Source organism: Chionomys nivalis, chromosome 18 (genome assembly GCF_950005125.1).
Source record: "Chionomys nivalis chromosome 18, mChiNiv1.1, whole genome shotgun sequence".
NCBI lineage: Eukaryota > Metazoa > Chordata > Mammalia > Rodentia > Cricetidae > Chionomys > Chionomys nivalis.
Window position 1 is genome coordinate 21935538 of NC_080103.1, and position 20624 is coordinate 21956161.

The window sequence follows — 20624 nt, forward strand, 5'->3', positions numbered from 1 at the left end:
CAGGCCCCGGTGCACCAGTGTGTGCCCAGAGGTTCACACTTAAATCAGAGGTGCCTAAGCCTCACCCTGAGATTCTGGTTGTGTTGATATAGGGCAGGGCTTGGGGATCAGGATTTTGGGAACAGCCCAGATGATTCTGCATTACAGCAGGATTGAACAACTCTCTTCTAAGCCTTCGTCCACTGTACTGCCAGTGACAGGGAGGCCCCTGCTGTCTCAGGTTTGCTAAGTGGGTGGATATTTGTGCCCACCAGGACCTTCACTTGCTGTGGTCTATCCTGACAGACCTCTTCATAGAAGTCCCCGTCTTTGACTTTCCCTCCACTTCTAATAAGAACAGGTTTAAGGCTTTGCACATAAACTGCAGGCTCCCCCGCTGCTAGGTTTGTCCACTTTCCAGCCTAGGACAGCATCTACATACCTCAGTACCCCCACTGGACCTGCCAATTCTTTCTCCCTTGGACAGCAGGGATCAGTGATCCAGGAGATTCCTCCTTGCAGACCCCTGGGGCCCTTGGAAAGAGCCCAACCAGTCATTTTCCCAGGCTGGGCTGGACTTGAGGTGGCAGGTTGGGGGTAGTGGCCAGGCCTGAGGTTTGGCTGCTTTTTGCCTATTAAACAGATATGCAGATGAATGCCTTTAGACACCAATAATACAGAAGGTTTTAGTAACAAGACTTAAATCCTGAGAAAACCTTCTCCCTGCACCTTGGAAAAATCTCAGAGTGGAAGTTCACCCAGCAGTTGCTCCTCTCCCCCTTTCTTTTGCCACCCACACCCCAAAAGCAACTTTCCCCATGACTCACACGTGGCAGCATGTGCACTTCTTTTATTATTAAATATAAAAGCAGCTTCCTATTCTTTTAAATAGATATTTAAATGACCTTATATAAAATAATTCACTTCCAAGTATAAAAAAAACTGCAGTCTCACAGTTTGTGAGCCAATGTTCCCTCCGGGCTTTCTCAGAGGAGGGAAGGGGTTCGTATGCAGTGGAGGTTCCAAAGAGTTTGGGGCTCCTCTGCTCTGATGTAGCCAGGCGCCCACAAAGAGCTTCTTGCAATGGGTTGGATTTGCTCTTCTGTTTTTAATAATATATGTTTAAGGTAGAGGGGTAGGAAAATGCTTTTTTTTTCTGTGTTTTTTCCTTCTATTTTAAAATATGTATTTTCTTGCATGGAAATAGTCTATAAGTAGAAGGCTAAGTAAGCCCCACAAGAAAGTCTCCAGTGTCCTTCCCCTCTGCTGTCTCAGGATGGGGTGGTGGGGCCTACAGACCACCCTCTCCCCCTTGCCTGAAAGATTACGGACCCAGTAGCCAGGGAGGGCAGGAAAGGGGGACACAGCAGCATAAAGAGACCAGGGGCAAGTGAGAGCCCTGTCACCTACGCCCAGGTCTCAGAACCACAGGCAAGGCCTGGCCCAGGAAACAGAGGGCAACAGAATAGAGTTGTAAGTAGACAACCCATTTCTTGATTGCTCTCTTGCTTGGCTAGAGATGGCAGGGTAGGGTGGATGAGACCAAGAGGGTGTCACTGCCTACCTGGGTCAGATCTGGAGAAAAAAGGCCAGAAGAGGGTGGGGCTGGAGCATGTAGCTCAGTCCCAGGAACTCATGACAGGACAACCTGCTCAGCTCCAGGCTGGAGGCAACAGGGGAAGGAGGCTGGCTGCCGGTTAGAGTCTAGACATCAACTTTAACCATAGGGGTTCTCACATATTCTCAAGACCCATTTTCATTCAGAGCTCTGCCTGTGTCCTTTCTGCCTCTGCCCCCCCTTCCTTTCTCCCTTCCACTAGTCACTTCCCTCCTGGGAATGTCAAAGTGCAAGATGCAGACACCTGGGTAAGAACGCAGCCTGGAGCCCAGCTCTGGCTAGGAGCCCAGGCAGTTCTCTCACAGCGCCACCCTGGGCAGTCAAAGGCCAAGGCAGGGGAAGGTCGGGGCTTAGGGGCTCCCTCAGCCGGCAGATGAGGCCAGCTCAGTGCAGGAAGCTGAGGAGAGGCCGAGGGAGTGGGAGAACGTTCGGACGGATGGTCGCTCATGGGGATGGATGGGACAGGCTGTTCAGCAGGCAGGTTCAGTATTCACAGTGCAATGGCTTCCTTCATGAGGGGTGCCTCTGCTGGGCGAAAGAACTCTGGCAGGGGCTGTGGGTAGGAGGAGCCGAGAGCTTGGTCCTCCTCTTGGCATCATGAGCCAGGTCAGACAGGTCCTGAGGCAGGGCTAGTCTCCCCTCCTTCCTGGCTATCAGCTGAGGGCACGTAGGCAAGTTGAGGGTGTAGACCCCTTTAAGCTGTCAACACGAGCAGCCAAAGGCCTCCTCTTCCCGTCTTCTGGGCTGCATGCCTTTATGCCTTTACGGGAAATCGGGCAGATGCTGTCCCGCCCTGCGAATCTCAGGCTTTCCTCTTGGGAAACAGGTCCCTGCCTGTCCATGTTGGATTCCTTGGCAGCAGTTGGGTCTTCTGCGCACAGGCTCTTCTGCGCCTTCTTGTGTGCCCTGGTCTCCCATGGGTCATACAGGCAGGCGGGTCCCTTGCCACGTTCTGGCTTTGAGAGGAGGGTACAGCTCCTGAGGGAAAGGGTCCTGAGCTAGCTCGCTGGCCTTCCTTGAGTGCAGGGAGCCTCCAGGGCCCACAATAAATATTGACAGTGTGGGGGGCATCCTCCAGCCCTCTCTCAGTTAGTTGAGAGTCTAAGGGTTAAGATGGAAAGACCCCCCATCAAGGCTGCTTTCATCCAGTCTTGGTCTGCAGGAGCTCTGGTAGTGGCAGGCCACATTCCCAGGAAGATGGCAGGAGAGGGTGGTGATGGACAGTCCCAAAATGTCTCCTTCCATAAAGAGATAGTCCTATGTGCCCAGCTGTAGGGAACAGAAGGAAAGAAGGCTGGTCAGCAAGTGAGAGTGTGGGGAGGGTCGCTGAGAACATGGTTGGGGGAGGTGTGGCATTCCTGTGGGCTGTTGGCCGGCTTCAGGCAAGACTTCCTCTGGTCCTTTCCCTGGCCTTCCAGGCCACCCCAGACACCACAGAGAAACCAGGCAGCTTTGCCTGGCAGCAGCCCAAGCCTCTGGCCTGACTGCCTCACCTCCTACCTCTCCTCCTGGGGGACCAGTGACCACAAAATGAGGGAGTGAGGCTGAAGGAAGTCTAGGCCACAAGGTAGAGGGGTTATTGCTCATGTAGATGGGAACCGGGAACATGTTCTTGAATTCTCTGCTGGACCCCTCTTCAAGCAAGGTCCTCTCACTTGTCTTAGACCAATGAACTAAGGGTGATTTCTGCCAGTTCTAGCAAAGAATTTTTCATATTCACCTCCATACCATTCCTCAGAGGGGTCTGCACAGACGATACTTGGGCAAAGGCAAATGAATAGAAAGAGTTTGGGCCTGAGGGAAAGAAACTAGGGGCAATGCTATGAAGAGGGAGGGCTCAGCCTGTCAACCCTTAGCAGTCCTGCATCCTCCCAGATGGGGTGAGGGACTTGCCTCTTATCATTCATGGAAGCCAAGGCCCTGCCCTCTCCCCACCCCACCCCCAATCTTTGTCCCCTTGCCCAGCATCCTCAGAACGCTTTGTTCCACAGCAGAAATCCCCTGGATTCCATCCAACAGTTTGACTTTGGACCCTGTGTGGCGCCTCCCCCCTAATGTCCATACCCCCACTGGTCAAGTCTATGATGGGTAAGGAGGGAAGATGAGACCTACAGCCTCTGGCTCCCAGCCCATTCCCATGCTGGAGAGGAAACAAGGGGGAACTATAAACTGGACATGAGCCATGCTGGTACAGCCAGGCCACAGGCTCTGCCAGGGCTATTAGGGAAGAAGGCCTCAGAGGGCATGCCCTAGCCTGTGACCCAGCTCCCAGCTCCCTGGGGTTGAGGGCCCGAGTTTTCTGCAGCTCTGTGTCCCTCCCTCAGTCTCCACTTTTGTGTGTTCCACTCATCTCCTCGGAGTACTGGTTAATCTGGACATAGACACTCGGTTCCCATAGGCTCCTGGAGCCTGCATGGGGACCAGTTTAGATCTGGACCCACTGAGCAGAATCTTGAAATCCCAAAGTGAGAAACTTGAAATCTTGGGCAGGGTTGAGAGTTAGGAGTCAGGAAAAAGAACGATTGGAGTATAGAAAGCTCAGGGCAGAGGGCAAGTCCGTACAGGTGGCAGGGAGGAGGAAAACTGATGGTCCTTGGTAAGGGTGGCACAGCACTGAAACCCCAAAGTCCCCAGAAACTTTGACTGTCTGATTCAGTTCTGAGGTGCTCTGGATCCTTCTCTTGGGTGTTCCAGTGAGCCAGCTGATTGCACCCATCTCCATGCTCCATACTGCCAAGGGGGACCCAGGATTCTATATATGGATTACTGCTTGCTTTTATCCAAATAAATTTCCTTGGTTCTGAGCATCTGTCAGATTTCCTCTGTCTGGAGCAGGGGATCCAGATTCCTCATCCTACACACAGGACTGTTTGCTTACATGTGGCAAGGGGTATAACTGGAAATTTGAATGGGTCATACAACTAGTTTGACATCCAGTCAATCGGCAAATCAGCTAAGCATTCTGCCACCTAGTTAGCCAGTCAGCTCACCAATCAAGAACTAGTCAGTTAACGGTTACCAGTTAGTTGACCGAATAGTCAATCTGCCAACCAGCTGACAAGATGAGTTGACTAATTAATTGGTCAGCCAGATGGCCGGCCAGTTAGTAAAATCTGGCCAGGGTTAGTTGATGATTTAGACCTGGAGCCAGTCAGGCAGCATTTACTGAATTTTTGACAAGGATGGAGGGGCCCTGTCTGTCCTAGAATCAAGGATAGAAAATGAAGTGCAGAAAACGTAGAAGGTAGTTCCTGCCCTCTAGGGGCTTACAATCTTCTTAGTAGTGCAAAAATGTACATACATACATAAAATATGATTTTAAAATGCATAAAACAACATCCAAATGTGTGCAAATTGATATAGTATTAGCCATATACAAAAGAATAGAAGGGGTAAGAGTTAAAAGAGCAACTGGAGGGACGTGGAGACTTCAGGAGGGAAAGCTTCCCGATAGGCTGCTGTGGGCTGGGTTCAGAGAGGAAGAATGTAGGTCACATCTTCATCAACATTGTGGGCAAGGACAATAAATGACACTCATCAGTATGCGGGGGACACAACCAAGAGTTACGAAGTGACCAAATTAGGAGTTAAAACACTTTCAGTAGGCTCAGGGCATGAGCAAAGCAACAAGTAGTTTTAACAAAGGTGAACATAAACTACATTTTGGCCAAAAAGGTTAAGCTGTCCAAGTATGGAATGGCGAAGGTCTGCTGGACAGAGGCTCATGGGAAAGCAAACTGGGGTTTTTAATAGTCCACAAGCTCCACATATGACAATATATGATGCAGCTGTTAAAACTAACGTGATCTTAATCTGCACGAGTAGAAGAGTACTGTCCAGATCAAGGAAGGCAAGAGTCCCACTGTACTCTGAGCGGTCAGACAACATCTGGAGTACTGTGTCCAGGGCTGGGCGCCACATTTTCAGAGGGGCATACAAACGAGTGTGTCCAGGATGGTGAGGGGTCTGAAAACCATATCATATAAGGAATGTTTGAGGGGCTTGGCCACACTTAACACAGGGGATTCTTAAAGGGGACATGAATGGCTGGCTTTAAATATCAGGCCTTGTTAGAAGATGAGATGATTAGTTGGGGACGGGGAGAAGGGAAGGCAACTTTGCTGGCATAAGGGAGGAACTCCTGTGTTGTGTTCAGGTGGAACAGACTGGCATGCAGGGAACTGCCTGGAACTGGGAGTGTGTGACAGAAAGCTGGCTGACTCCCTGTTGGGGATGCAGAGTGGGTCCTTTTAGGATGGAACACTGGGCCAAATGACCTCTGAACAGCTCTGTCAAGGCTAAATCTCTATGGCACCATGATTCTAAAACAGGGAGGCAGCCATGACCTTGGCTGGGGAGCAGGACCAGATGAGGCACAGTCTGGCAAGAAGTAGATGCTGAGAAGTTCAGGGCTCAGCACCAAGCTGGGAGTGCTCGTGTTTGAAGGGGCTGGCAGCCATGCAGAGGCTAATGAAAATTCCCCAGGGTGGTAAAGACCTTGTAAAAGCCTCATTAGAGGAGGAGGAATGTGGTTGCTTTGGGATTGAATGTGTCAACAGCAAGAATAGAAACATAAAGCAGAAGTAGCATAACTAAGTCTCCGTGGGGGAGGGGCACAGGAGTACAGGGGAGACCTGAGGCCTGGAAGGGAGGGGCCTTGCTAGAATGAATGAAATGGGAGTGGGGTAGAGGAGAGGAAGTTAAATGTGTGGGAGTTGGTGAGGGTTACTGGAGATAGTTCTTTATAAGGGATAGAGGGTATCAAAATTGCCTTACCTTGGAATCCTTTCTACACTGGCAATTCCACCCCCCTGTCTTCATCCTGGGTCAAGGGGCTGCAGGCAGAAAACAGGGTTGACATAAGACTTTGTGAGGAGCATAGGACTGAGGGAACCTCTAGCTTATCCCAAACCCTGCACCTGAGTTCCATCAACTGTTTAGAAGTCCCCGCACTGCCCACATCTCTGATGATCAGGAGAAAACCCAGCTGCCATGGGAAGGAGAGAGGCCCTTCTTTCTTGGTACCCACCCTGCTCTGCAGGTCTGGTTTATTAGGGCAAGGGAGAGAAGCCCCTCCTCCAATCTAGAGGGGAAACAGCCCCTCCCACAGTCCCACTCCAACTTCTCACCTGCCCTCTGGTCGCCTAACAGAGGAATTCAATGTCAATGTCCGAGGCTCTCGATGGATCTGGTAACAAGAAAGAGTTGTCTCACAGAGGTGCTGGCATTCCCCCAAGCATTACTGAGAGAGAATTCCTTTAGCTACCCCAAAGCATACACAGTTAAGGGAGACTCCAGGGCCTCTTGAGGATGGGTGCTCCTTCTCCTGTCCCCTCCAAAGCAGAATACCACCTATGGGCCGTCAGGCTCCCAGAACAGCCTTCCCCTCCTCTCCCTTCCCTCTTCCACCTGGTTGCTCAAGAATTCTCTTTTCTGTATATTTCTTTTCTCATTCCCTCTCAGTGATATTGAGGCTGGAGACCTCTTGATTTTGTTATTTGTTTGTTTGCTTGTTTATTTTTGAGACAGGATCTCTGGCTGATCTAGAACTTGCTATGTAGATCAGGCTGGCCTTAAACTCATAGAGATGTGCTTGCCTCTGCCTCTGGATTATTGGGGTTAAAGGCACATGCCATCACCACACCTGGTACCCCCTGATTCTTGAAGCAACACTCCATCACCACCTTCTACCCTTTGGGTTGTCATCCCTACCTCCCAGCAACTGCAGAGCCTGTTGGAACCTGACTGTCCTCTAACCTGCCATATAGGATGTCCCCGTCTCCTGGGGTTCTCCTTACCCTCCGCTTCCACCTGTAGAACAGGAGGCCCCCAACAGCCAGCAAGACCAGGATGATGCCTGGCACCAGCAGGTGGAAGACAAACTTGTTGGGGTTAAGGTCGTTCTTTTGCTGCATCTCAATGCCTGTGTCAGTCAAAGGAATGGAGTTAAAATGGGCTACAGGCCTGGCTGCCCCCTCACTTGCTGGTCCTCCTTCCAGCTGTGTGGGGCTCCTTCGATCCCTGGTACTTCTCTTGCCCTCAAGCTCCCTGAGGGGCAGCACAATGCCCCAAGAGTGGCTTCTGGGAAGCAGTGACTGAGCAAAGGGGGTGGCTGGGTTTCTGAGGCCCTGTGGACCCAGTGTCGAAATGTGGGGAGAGCCTGGCTCCTGGTGGTCTCCAGGCAGCGTAGATGAACCGTCTGTCTTCTCAGGAGTGCGATTCTGTGTCTGGCCAGTGGGTCTCATAGCGTTCACCTCTGGCAATGGGGTGTCTGTTTCTGCTGGCTGCTGGTCCTCTGTTGATTTATGGAGTGGAGAAGATGCTGAGAGATCTCTGGATCTGTCCATCTCTGCCTGGATGCTGTCCTCTACAGGCTTGGAGGGGGAAAGCTTTGCTTCCCGGGTCAAAAAACCCTCACTAGCCTCTCCAGAAGCTTCTTCTAGGACCCAGTTAGTGCCCAGTGAAGATTTAAGGATGGCTTCCACAGCAGGGATAGGGGCCTCCGCAGAAGGATGAGGCTCTGAACCCTCAGTGAGTCTGTCCTCATGGTTTGGGGTCTCTGGTGACTCGAGGCTCTGGCAGGTGCTTCTAGGTAGTCGCTGCTTGGCACTGCCTGGGTCCTCTGTGCGAAGGGGCTGCTCACTGGGTAAGAGGGAGTTGCCCTCTATCCTCTGAGAATCATCCCAAGCCAAGCCAGCCAGAGGGGCCATGGAGGGGGCAGGGGGCTGGTGAGGGGAGGTAGAGGCCAGGTCACTGCTAGGGGTGGCTTTAGGGTACAGGCAGTTGCAATCAGGCTTGGTCACCACATCTGAAAGAACCACAGAGAAGGGGAGAGAGAAAGATGGGGAGGAGATAGAGTCACCAGCCTCTAGCACAGCTCCCCCAGAGGGGTAAGAGGGGGTAAGGCCCTGGGGCATGGGAAGGGGACCCTCTTCTTCTAACCCAGCCCTGGGGCTGGGGAGAGGGCAGGGCAGCAATAAATGATCATGACACAGAACTCAGGCAGCAAGGAGCAATATTGGACAAGGAGGTATCAGGGTATCATGGACAAGGAACCAAAAGCAAGGTACAGACAAACAGGAGAACTTGAAGAAGACCACAGGACAGTGAACTGGGGCTCTAGCTGACTGGATACCAAGCCAGGGGTAAGCAGCGGTCAGGCTAGGGGACTGAGCAGTAGCTCCTGGATTAACACAAGACACTCGGAAGCCCCCAAGACACTGATTTCATGCACAGCCAGGAGCCAGAACACCACAGCCACAGCAGGAGAAGGCTGGCTCTGGGAAGCAGCCAAAGTTTGGGACTTTGGGATTGAAGCACTAACGCTGGACTTGAGTATTGTCCCGTCGCAGGCCTCATCCCCTGCTTTGGGGAGTGAGGCTGAATGCAGGACACGTGTGGCACAGGACGCAGAGATGAGGACACGCAGGGTGCACAGGTAGGGAGAGTTTGAATGATGTTCAGACTTCAAATTCAGCCTTGTCCCTTGAGGGGACATCCAAGGCATCCTGGGGACTTCTGGAGCCAGGGTATCCTGGTGTTTTGCAGCAGGGCTCCTGGAACAAGGACCCTGACTGCCAGATGAAGCACCTGCTCTTTCCATGGAATCCCCATTTATTCAGCCAGTCTGCAGAGCCAAGGGGAGAAGCCACCATGCCTACCTGGCTTTCTGAGAAAGGTCCCCTTTCCCTCTCACTACCATAACAGCCACCAGCATGAGACTTCTTGACGCTGCCACATCAAGTAAGGCAGTGAGACAGTACATGCAGGCATAAGTCAGTGTACATGCACACACATGTCAGCAAAGACATGTGCACAGGTCCCTGCGGTACATGAAGCCACATGAGTACATAAAACACACAGAAACAGACTTAGCAGCTGGGCTGCCTCTGGGATCCCCCCGTCCCCTTATTTCACCCCACACACACCCTCCCTGTAGCTGGCCCTCCTGTGCTTACCTGGACTGGAGCACTTATCAAAGCTTTCTTTGCAGTTCTTGCTAAATATATTCCAGTCTGTTTCAAGGAGATTCTTTGTTTTATTAAAGACATCCTTGATTTTCTCCAGTAACTGAAGCGGAGTTTCGTGGAAAGTTCGGACACAGCTCTGGAAGAAGAGCAGAGACCCCTTCAGTGAGCTTGAACATGGGCCTCCTCTCACTATTACTTCTGTCAAATTCTCTTGGGCTTTCTCACATGGATTTTCTTTTCCACTTTTGCTTTCTCCCTCTCATCTCCTCTGCTTTGGAATGTCTGTCCTGAGGTTGAGAAATATGTCATTCACTCACAGATCCATCTAAGACATATTTAAATGCCACGTGTATGGTAATTTACCTGGGCATCATGCAAGGGACAAAAGAGAAGTGGTTTTCCTGGCCAAGCTGGGCACTGAGTCCAGCAGATGCTAGCACTACACACATTGTTACAAGAGAGTGTCCTAAGTCATCTGAATGTGTATAACTAAAGAGAGCTAATCGAGGTCCCAGGGGGAAGATTGCCAAAAGTTAAAAGATGAGCAAAGGAAGAGAAGGAGGTGGGATTAGGGACGATAGAAGATGCAGGGGTCCTGATGCAGGAAAGCATGGAATGTCAAAAGATTGAGAGGAGGCTGGCGTGGTTTCAGTGCTGTCATCTAGGAGGAAACTGGCATGAGATACTGCTGCAGAGAGTTCTGCCAAGGCCAGGGACTTGTTGACCCTGCCAGGAACTTGTAATTTTTATCCACAGAGCCAATAGGAAACTGAAAAACTGCTCAAGAGGTGTAAGACCTGAATTTTAGAAAGATAATCTTGGTATGGTATAGAGAACAGATCCGAGGAGGCCAGAGGAAATGAGGCTCCTTGGCTGGGACTACGTTCTGGAGAAAGTGCCAAGGATGCCCTGCTCTGCCTGCTGAGTGGGCCCAGCTGCTCACACCCACTGCAGTTCTGAGAAGCCACACCCTCCTGGGATCATCCCACCTTACCAGCTGCTCCTTCAGGCTCTGTGCCAGACTGTGCCTGCTAAATACTGCCGTGCCTCCGGGTTCTGCTCTGGGCTCACCTCCTCTTCCACAGCAGGTTGTGCTATGTGCGGTTACAGTGTTGTCTACAGCTTATTTCCAGAATGCCAAGTTTTCCCTTAAACTTTCTGAGCTATTCAGCGAAGAACACTAAGTTTTCCAAGGCTACTATAAAGCCATTGATTCCATCACTGTATCTCCCCAGCCTGCCCATAGCAGTTACTAGACAAATGAATGAAAAAACCTGGGCTCAGCTTCATCACTCAGCGGCTAGGAACTGCTTTGCTTGGATTCATCTTGTCTGTGATGTCAGGACGACAATACCCAAGCCTCTCCCAGGAACTGTTAAGGCAGGCCAGCTGGCTCTTTCTGGCATGTGCCTTTATAAAGCTCTTTGTCTCAAACCTGTCCTTATGTGTTGTAAAAGAAACCAGGCATCTTCACCTGAAACCCAGACATCCAAGGTTTCTCACAGTGGAGGTGCCTGCTGGGTCGGGAGGTCGGAATCCTTTTTTGAGCGGCAAGACTGGACCTTGGCTCCTTGAGCTTACATTTTGCCTCCTCCCTCAGCATGCACTGCGCGAATAATCACTGAGCCAAGGGAGTCTGAAGACCTTCTAGCTCAACCAATGGTGGGGCAGCTTCAAAGATGTAGTTTCCCAGGCCCATGGGCCCAAGGAAGTGGAGTCTCTAAGGGTGTATGCTGGGACTCTGCCTTTTAAACAAGCTCTCAGGTGATTTGCTGGCACTTTAATGTTGGGGAAGCATAGCTGTAGGAAAGAGCCACCCCTTCCTCAACCAAGCAGCCAGTCCAGATAATCTGGTTTTCGGTTCCCTTTGGGGGCAAGTTCTTCCACCAGGTGGTCTCTGTTTCCTCTCTTTCTTTTCTCCCTGATCTGCTTCCAAAAGCAGTTTCCATGTTGTCACAACAGATGGACCAGTGGACGCTCAGCTCATTTGATAAAGTGCTGGCTCCTTCCCTCTGGAAGCCCTGAGGTGCTGCCCTCCTGTTTTCCTCCTACTTGAGGCTACACTTCATTCGGCGTCCTGGACCTCTTCTCAGTTGTACAGTTCTATGGCCCCACAAACAGCTTCTGTGTATCCAGCAATCACAATCATGACCGCCTCCTGCAGCTGTCTGAGGCGCCCCACACTAAACCGAGCCACACTGCCTGTGGTCATCCTTATTTTGACATCAGTGAAATCTCCAGGGGCTCAAGATGAATGCATCCTGACTGACTCCCTTCTATCCCCAGGAAGCACTAAGCCCTATCTGCCTGGGGGGAAGCACATCTACTCACCTTCAATTTTCCTGCACCACCCTGATTCAAGCCACCATCAACACTAGCTTGGTTGAGCTTCCCGCTGGTCTCCAGATCTCCATTCTTGTTCTCTATATCCTACTCTCCAGACCATCACCAGAACAGTCTCACATCATAAGTGACATTGTGTCATTCACTAGTTTATGGTGGATTCTTTCAGATTTAAGACAAAAAGTCCACTGTCTTTGACACCCGACTTCCTTCCCTCCCCTCCGTATCCCATGCCTGGGCCCTGCTGAGTCCTTTGGGTCCCTGAATGCAAACCTTTCTGGTCACTCTTGGGCTTCAGCATAGCACTCCTAGCTCGGGACTGTTTCTCCATCTGTGCCCTTACTGCTCTTACTTGTGCTGGAGCTCCAGTTAAAGCTGCCTACTCTCTCTTTCCCTCTGCATCCTCAGTAAGCTAGCATTCCCTGTTGCACTCCGTGTCCTCTCAGCCATCAGAGGCCTCCGCTCCCCTGCTCTGCTCCTCTCCAATGCTGCTGTTACTTTCACCCATTCACATACGTGATCTTAGCTGTCTCCGCACCCGTTCCCTCCCCTCTGTCTTCATGACTATTTCCTGTTGTCCAGAACAGCACTTTGGACACAATGGTCACTCAATAAGTGACCATTTTGCTACATGGATGAACAGTCCTTCTGGTTATATTCACAGATGCCATCGTTGAAGAGCTGCCTGCCTCACTTGACCCTAAGCTCTGTAAGGGTGAGGACTGGGGATTTTCTGCTCCAAGGATATCATCAAGGTCCAGCACTGTGCCTCCTGTCCAATGAATACTTGGTGAAGGTGGATGGAGCAAAGAAATGGATGGGTGAGTGAGTTAGTAAGTGAGGCTCAGGCAAGGCAAGCATATGGGGCAGGGAGAGACCGCCACAGCCTCCCTCAGCTCCTTCCCGGGTGCTCTAGCTCCCAAACCACCCTACCTTGTTATCCTCTCCATAATCCGTGGTGAAGCAGTTCCTCAGTCTCAGAGAGAGTTCCTGGAGCCTCTCGGTGGCATTGGCATTGGGAGTGTTGTCTTTAAAGCGCATGTTCTCCTCAATTATGTCTTTCACCAGAAAAAATGCCTTCTTAAGGTAGCAAACGGTATCATTCTGGAGTACAGGAGACAGGACTTAGGGCCTGGCTGAGGTGGACTGGGAATCCAGGCTTCCTATGGGAGGACCGCCACCCTAGGCACATGGAGGGCTGCAGCCCGCCATCCTGTGCCTGTCGGGGGGAGCACACCACCCTGGTGCTGAGCATGATCCCCGTGCCTTGTCTTTTATTCTTTTTCTCTGAATCAACCATAACTGAGAGTTGAACTAGAGTGAAGGGTAGGTGGAGTCTGTTTAGAGAGCTTTGGATTTCTAAAATGAGACTTTTTTCAGGATGGACACACACAGGAAGGGCGAGTTTCAGCTTTTGTCCCTCGGCTTTTCCTGACTTCTCCTTTCATCTTACTTTCACAGAAGTCCTCAGCCATAGAGCCCCTTCAGACCCTCCAGAATAGAAAGATATTAGGGGCTACCTTTTTCCTCCAAGAATACAGTATTTGGTTCTCTAGTGCCCACCAGTAAATATGTGTCATGGTTCAAGTGAAGGAGTAAGAGAATGGACGAGTGAAACCCTGGGGCTATGCAGGCCATGGCATTGTCACAGAGGTGCATGGGTCTAGTGCATGAGAGCTCAGAGATGGAAGCAATTCTGGACAGACTGGTTGTTCTTCTTGGGGCACACAGATCTCCAGAAAGGTGTGGCACAGGGGACAGTGGGGGACATGGAAAGGTAAGACAGACACCACGAAGAACTGATGCAAACGCTGGGAAGTAGAAAGAAGCAGAGAAGGGAAATGAGAATATGGTGGGGTAGGTACTGGAGACTTGGAACTAGACTGTCTATGCTTTCTCTTGGAGCCATGGCGTGGGGTTCCTGCCAGGTAAGGAGAAAATGAAGGCTTTGGGGTTTCAGAGAGCTCCCCCTAGTGGTAAGATGAAGAGTGCCCTAGAATCAGGGAAGTTGGTTAGGAAGCCTCCAAAGGATGGATGGCGAGGATGGAGAGACTGCATCCTAAGGTGCAGAGAGGCAGTTTTAGCTGCACTAGATGGCTGATTGGTTAGGTGTGGGGTAGAAAGCCAGGTTAGACTGCCTTCCTCACTCTGGATAGTGGATGGAGGAGATATGATCTTCCTTTAAAAAAAAAAAACAAGCAAACATGCTATAACATTCCTGGGTTCAAATTAGGCCTCTATCGTTTAACTAGCTATGCTCCTAAATCTCTGTGTGGGTGATAAATATTTGTGGACCTCAGAGTGGACCTGTTAGGGTTAACTAGAGAATGTGCCTAACATTTAGCGAGTGCCTAATAGATGCCAGGTCAAAGGAAGGAAACAGCAAAGGACTTAACTCTGGACCCTGCCCACTGGTAGTTGACACTTGAGTGCCCAGGACGCCTCACATTCTCATCCTGTCCTGCTCTAGGCTTTCTGCTGCATTCATGCTGTTTCATGCGACCACCCTGGGGGCAGAGAGTGAGCACTCACTAAACACCTGGGCCCTGCAACACTTGGTACTCACCTCGAACTGTTCCTGGTCTACAAAGTCAAAGGTAATCTGGCATGAGGTTTCCATTTGGCTGTCGATCTGTGAGACAGAATAGATCAGTGATTACATGGAACTTAGTCAACTTAGCTTCAGAATGGAACCCTGGTTTTTGGGTGAATGCGGTTTTAATTTCATCTACCTCCCTAGAACAATGCTGGAATGACAGAGCCACAGCTAGGAGGAAAGCTGTAGCTTCCAAATGTCCAGGGGGGATTAAAACAAAACAAAACAAAACGAACAAAAGCCCTTATGCTTTGATCTATGAAATAACACATTCAGTCTGTTATAAGGAGGAATTATCTTTAGGAAAACATAAGATGTAATCTTTCTGGGAGGCAGTTAGCACCCTATCATGAAAAGAATTCAAGCAGAGGGTAGCCAAGCTCTGGGGAGTCTGGGTCTCGAGCCCCAGCCTTTCTGTGGAGCAAGTTCTTAACCTGGGAGAACACCGTATCACTCATGTACCTTGGCTTACTATGGAAGCTGCATTAAAAAAAAATGGTGTTGAGGAGGGAGGTTGGGAGGCTCAGCTCCAGGACCCAAATTCAGAGCTCTGAGTTGGCCTTACCCATTGGTGCCCCACCCTGTTGATAAATTCTTTACTGAGAGGGACATAAGCCATGGCAGCAACTGGACCCTGACTGGGGATGGCATTTAGAATTGTTGATGATTCTGTTGACACCCTATTAGAGAAAGATCCGAGTTCCTTCATGGCCCAGATGAACAGAGCACCCCAACCTCAGGGTAAGGGTCAGGGAAGTGAAGGTAGAAGGCTGGGAGTTTGGCTGGAGCCTCCCATCTAAATTTGGGTGGGGCCCTAGTGCCAGGCTGTCAGAGGATCTGGCTATCCAGGAGCTGGATAAACCATCCGGACCCAGCAGGCAGACCGGGTTCCCAAAGGAGGCATTCTCTGAGTCAGAGCAGGGTCACGAAGTCTTTTAGAATCCATAGTGGACATTCCTGGGCTACCAATTAGAAGCCCGCCCTACCCATTGCCTATAGGGGACCCAGACAAGGCTTCAGAGTCGAGGGGGAAACCTAAGGTCCCCCCCACCACGCTTGAGAAAATCAGTGAGAGAAGTATCAGGACAGCCATGATCCAGGCAGACTGTGCCTTTGGGCTGCTACCTCAGTTTCCTCAGTGAGGAGGAGGGGTGGCCTCATACTCACCAGTTGCTGCAGGACCTGCAGGTGCCCATTCCCAATCATGTGGCTACAGTGTTCCGACACCTCCTTGGCAATGCTCCTGCTCACCAGGAGACAGACCAGCAGCAGCCGGGGGCTCAGCCATGTCTATGACAGAAGGGAATCATGTCTCTCCAGTGCTTCCTCTCCCCAGCTACCCCCATGGCCCACTAAGGGCAGAAAACAAAGCCCTATTCCCATAAGGCCTCACACCCCAGGATGTAGCACTCTCCAAATTAGATTTCTCATCAGTCAGGGTGCCACCTTGCTCTTCCCTTGATAATAAACCAAATGCCATCTTCTCCAAGAAGTCTTCCCAGGTTAACCCAGGCCAACCCAACAACACAGAGCTTTGTGGGGTGTTGAGACAGGGTTTGTTTGTGTAACCTTGGCTGTCCAGGTAACTGACTCAAGCTAGTTGTCTCTCAGGCTACCAGCTCATGGTGTATATGGTGTGGAGGACAGGACCTGGGCATGGAGACGTACAAGTCTGTAGACCAGGCTGGCCTTGAACTCACAGAGATCCACCTGCCTCTGCATCCCAAGTGCTGGGATGAAGGCATATGCCACCATCCAGCTCACAGAACTTAAAAAAAAATTAAAAAGACTCATTTAGTCCTGTTCTGTGTTTATGAATGTTTTACCCGCATGCATGTATGCCTACCTTATGCATGCTTCTTGGAACTCCCTGAACCTGAAGGTATAGAAGATTGTGACCCAGAACCATGTGTGTGCTGGGAGTTAGCTTGGGTCCACTGAAAGATCAACAAGTGTTCTTAGATGCTGAGCCATCTCTCTAGCCCACAGAGAACTTCTAATGATAATATTAGTGTTGTGCCAATCTGTGTAAGTTCTCGTGGACGGGAAACTCCTCAAGGGTAGAGTTTCCTGTCCTTTCAACTTTAACGCTGAGGCAAATCCTTTGTAAGCTGGCTTCAAGTTTGTGGTCAGAGAGTAGCTTTCAGACTACAAGAATCCTGCCTTTCTTCCTACCTGGTTCCACAGGTCTGGCCCTACACGGAGGGGGCGGGGGACTCTGGGACCAAATTCCATTTTACTGGGAACTCAACCCAAGTGGGAGACCTCCTGGAGCTTTGGACTTGCATTTCGAGAAGAGTCCAACTGACTAATCAAAGACAATGGTGTGTTTCACCGCTGACATCTGCCTATCTGAGACCCATCAGACAGTTCATCTAGTCAGCAGACTCTTGCCACAGCAAGGAAATTCTCCCCTTTTTATCAACACCCACTTGGCCCAGCAGCTGCTCATTCCTAGAGAAACGGGTCTGGCTCCTGATACCTGACTTGGTCCTTCCTTTCTCCTTTCTTCCTCCTCCCCAAGATCCTTTCATGACTACGGCTCAATAGGGCATTCCAGGAGATTCCAGCCTGAGGCAGAGGGGCTCTTGGGCTTCCTTTCCCTGGTCTGAGACTGCCTCCTAGGAGCTCCTGAGCATCCTGGCAGCTGATGTCCCTGAATTCAGGGAAATGCTGGCAGGGTGGAGTGATGGCTGGCACCCTTCTAGATCTGGGCTCTGCCCCAATAGTCCAGATGATGAGACAAATGTTGCAAATAGGAGCACATTGAAAAAAAATCCTGGGAGGCTGTGAAACGGTCCATAACAACACTGTTTACATCTAAAAGTCCACAGCCTTACCAGTGTGTACCCGGGGGGGTGGGGAGCATTGGCTGGGTACTGATGAGGGAAGAGGGACTTCAGTGAGGTTTTAAAGGGTGGCAGACAGAGGTGGGGCTCAAGAGAAGAGGCACAGGGTTGCCCAATGCCATTAAGCACAGGGTCTGTTAGGGTCCTGGCCTGTCCTCAGAGGCAGAGTGTAGAAGAAGGTTCAGACAGTCATGGGGTGATGCTGTGCTGGGCACTGTTGGGCAATTGAAAGTTAGCTCTGAGTGGCATCCCAGATCTTCAGAACTTTACGCTTAGTACCTGGTAAAGGAAATGACTGTACAGAAGGTAACTGACCCAAGCTAGTTGCCACTCAGCCTACCAGCTCATGGTGTATGTGGTGTGAAGGACAGGACCTGGGCATGGAGATGTTTAAGAAGACCTCATTCCTGGCACTTCAAGTCATTGGTGTTTGAAGATAGCAAGGTGAAGATATTACCCCAGGGATGCCTGGCTTTTGGTGACGTTTCAAGAATGCACAGGAATGACGCACAGCTACCATTTGAGAAACTAACTTCAAAGATGACCAAAGGGGGCCCCATCCTAGATCTGTAACCGTTGCGCTACCATAGACAAGGTTACAGATGGGCACCCAGGGGTTAATACTCTAACTTACATCTGGCTGGACAGGCTCTTCCTGGCTTGCTTTTTCCTCCCACCCACTGCTTCAGCCTCTGACTATGGGAGCAGCCCTGGAAAGAAACTGCTGCAGTCTCAGAATGCTTCAAGACATCACACTCGTTCCATTTCCCAATCAGTAAGGTCCCGGAGAAACCTGGCATAACTGGCCCCTCTGACTGATCTGGTCTAAGTGGCCTTCTTTCCCCTTGTTTCCCCTTAGTGGCCCTTCTTTTTGCTTGTTGTTTCTGTTCCTTCTCTCCTCCTCCTCCTCACCCCATCTCCTACCTCTCAGCTGGGCCCTCTCTCCCAGCGGATCTCCTCTTCTCTCTTAAACACCTGCAACTCTCTCCTGCCCTCGAGGCTTTTCCTCTCATTCTCTTCAGAAGCAAGCCCACTTGCTGTTCACTGAAAGTGCCACCCTGCACTCCCTAGGAGCCAGAGCATCATCTGCTGCCACTTTTGGGCGGAATTTCTAGCAGCCCACCAGCAGCTCTGCAGCTGGGAACTCTCATCCCACTCTCCTCAGTCAGCAGCTGAGCCCAGAATAGCCCCATCCCATTGAACCAAATTCTCCAAGAAAAGAAGGTTTAGGGTTAGCTTCAGGCCATCCCTGGAGTCCCATTTTCCTCAAAAAGCCACCTAAGTCCCTAACAGCTCCTGCCCATTGGCTGGAGCAAGTAGCAGCATGCCCATCTCTTTTCTTCTGACAACAGGTTGCACAGCACAGGTCCTGACATTCTAAAGCTGAGTGGCCCTAAATTTTCCCTACCCAGAAGGCCCACTCCCAACTAGGGCCTAGAAACATGTGCAACAGTCAAAGGAAGATGCCGACTGGGGATGATGCCACACACGGGTCTGTCACTCGGTACCTGAAGATCGGTTGATCATCCTGGCAGATCCTGGACCTGTGTCGATTGCTGCGAACCTCTCTCTCCTGCCTGTGGGTGGCTCAATTTTCTCCTCTGTTCAATGGGGTGAACAGCCTTCCCTTTACCCCTCAAAGCGCTGTAGCCCCAGGAGCAGCTGCTGAACTACAGCGGGCCTCAGCCCTAGTGCAGAAGCGGTTAGGAAGCCGGAGCCCAGGGCCGAGATGCCTGAGCTGCGGGCGTGAAGGGGCTGTACGCTCGTGGGGCCGCGCCGCACCGCGCCGCTTGCTGCTGCAGAGCTCCCTCCCTAGCCCTGCTCGGGCCCCGCGCCGTGGTCGCAGCTTACCGATGAAGGGCAGCGCCCCGCGGCGCCCCGCGCGGTCATACGGGCAGCTGGGTCCCGGCCCGGCGTCTTGGCCGTCCTAGTTCGCTCACTCCGTCGCTTGCTGCCGGCTAGAGAGCCTGCGCCCCGGGCCGAGGGCCACGCCGCTGTCCCGGGATGCAGAAAACGGCAGCGACACGGAGAGCACCGAGGCAAACTTTCACTTTCCTCTGGCCGAGCTTCGCTGGCCAGCCCTCGGCACAGCCTTTTAAGCGGGAGGACTGACGGGGCATGTGGTTTATGGGAAATCACCCTGGCCCTCCGCCAGACACACACACACACAAACACACACAAACACACACGCTCACACTCACAAGTACTGACACATACACCCCGGAGGCCCACTGAGCTGCCGCCTCCCTTCCCCCAAGCGTGCCGCCTGGTCGTCCCCGCTAGCTAGCTCTCTTCCCAGTCTCTGTGGCTGTGCTAGCTCCGCAGCCTTCAGCAAAGTAACCAGGGCTCCACCGCCCTCCCCCTCCCTTCTCTGGATAAGACACAGTCTTTCCTTCTGTGCTCACCACTCTTGTCAATCTCATGTGATTGCCTTCTTTCTAATGTTGGCCCCTAGGGACTTTCCCTCCAGACCCGAAAATCCTCAAATCTGAGCAGGAAATGGACAGGGTGCATTGAGAAGGACCTGAACGGGCATGGACCAACCAGGGAAAAGCCGGGGCCTCTCTGCTGCAGTTTGATTCAACACCTTCAAGGCAGCAGGTTGGCAGGTTGTCTTGCTCCTTCCTATGCACCCTTCAAGAAATTTGCTAAACCTCCTGCCCCCTGGTTGTGGGGAGAAATGGGAAGCAGGGAACAGCCTGGCAATCCAGCTACCTGGCCAGGGAGGAGGGCCCTAGTCCTGTGACACCTAGCAGGGTGGTGCTATACTCTGTGCCAGGAGGCTCTTCAGATGCTTGACCCATGAATGATGCAAAGACTGGCTGGTACCCTGCTCCTGGGCTGCCAAACCCAGCTGAGGTAGAAAGGCTAGTGTACCTGGGCTCCAGATTTCCCTCAAAGTTTTGGACATGCATTATGGAGACAATTAATCACATTTTGTCTGTACATGATAATGAATCTAAATGAATCAAGAGGACCCTATAAATTATACTGCCAACATCAGGATCTCTTTCCTTCTATTCATTATGACTCAGTGTGTTTCAATCCCTCCCTATCTACCCCTATCTCTGATGAGTGGCCTGGTCTCAAAGAGGCATCTTTTGTCACTTGGCCTGCATATTCCTCTAGCTTCGAGCAATGATTTTATTCTCATATGCCTTTGCTCAGGCTGGTTCCACTGACATGAAGGCTTCTTTGCCCCATCAATCTTAAGGTGAATGCCTCATCTTTTAAGGTTATAATAACATCTCATCCTCCTCCAGCAAAGC

At 51.3% G+C, this 20624-nt stretch overlaps 1 protein-coding gene across 4 annotated transcripts; it reads right to left on the reverse strand.

The window, feature by feature from the left end:
- Positions 1-816: 816 nt before the first annotated feature.
- Csf1 (colony stimulating factor 1) lies at positions 817-19648 on the reverse strand. 4 transcript variants are annotated; one of them, XM_057793966.1, is made up of 9 exons: positions 19207-19648; positions 15674-15796; positions 14477-14542; positions 12844-13014; positions 9556-9703; positions 7396-7520; positions 6727-6785; positions 6374-6432; positions 817-2866 (listed from the first exon to the last, which is right to left on the reverse strand). In XM_057793966.1, exons 1-8 carry the CDS (start codon positions 19243-19245, stop codon positions 6387-6389), a joined length of 777 nt encoding a protein of 258 aa, XP_057649949.1. In that variant the 5' UTR covers positions 19246-19648; the 3' UTR covers positions 817-2866; positions 6374-6386. The 4 variants fall into 4 exon arrangements, with proteins under 4 accessions (XP_057649949.1, XP_057649946.1, XP_057649948.1 ...); XM_057793963.1 differs by having other exon boundaries at positions 7396-8405; XM_057793964.1 differs by lacking the exon at positions 817-2866 and adding an exon at positions 4979-5563 and having other exon boundaries at positions 7396-8405.
- Between the last annotated feature and the right edge of the window lie 976 nt (positions 19649-20624).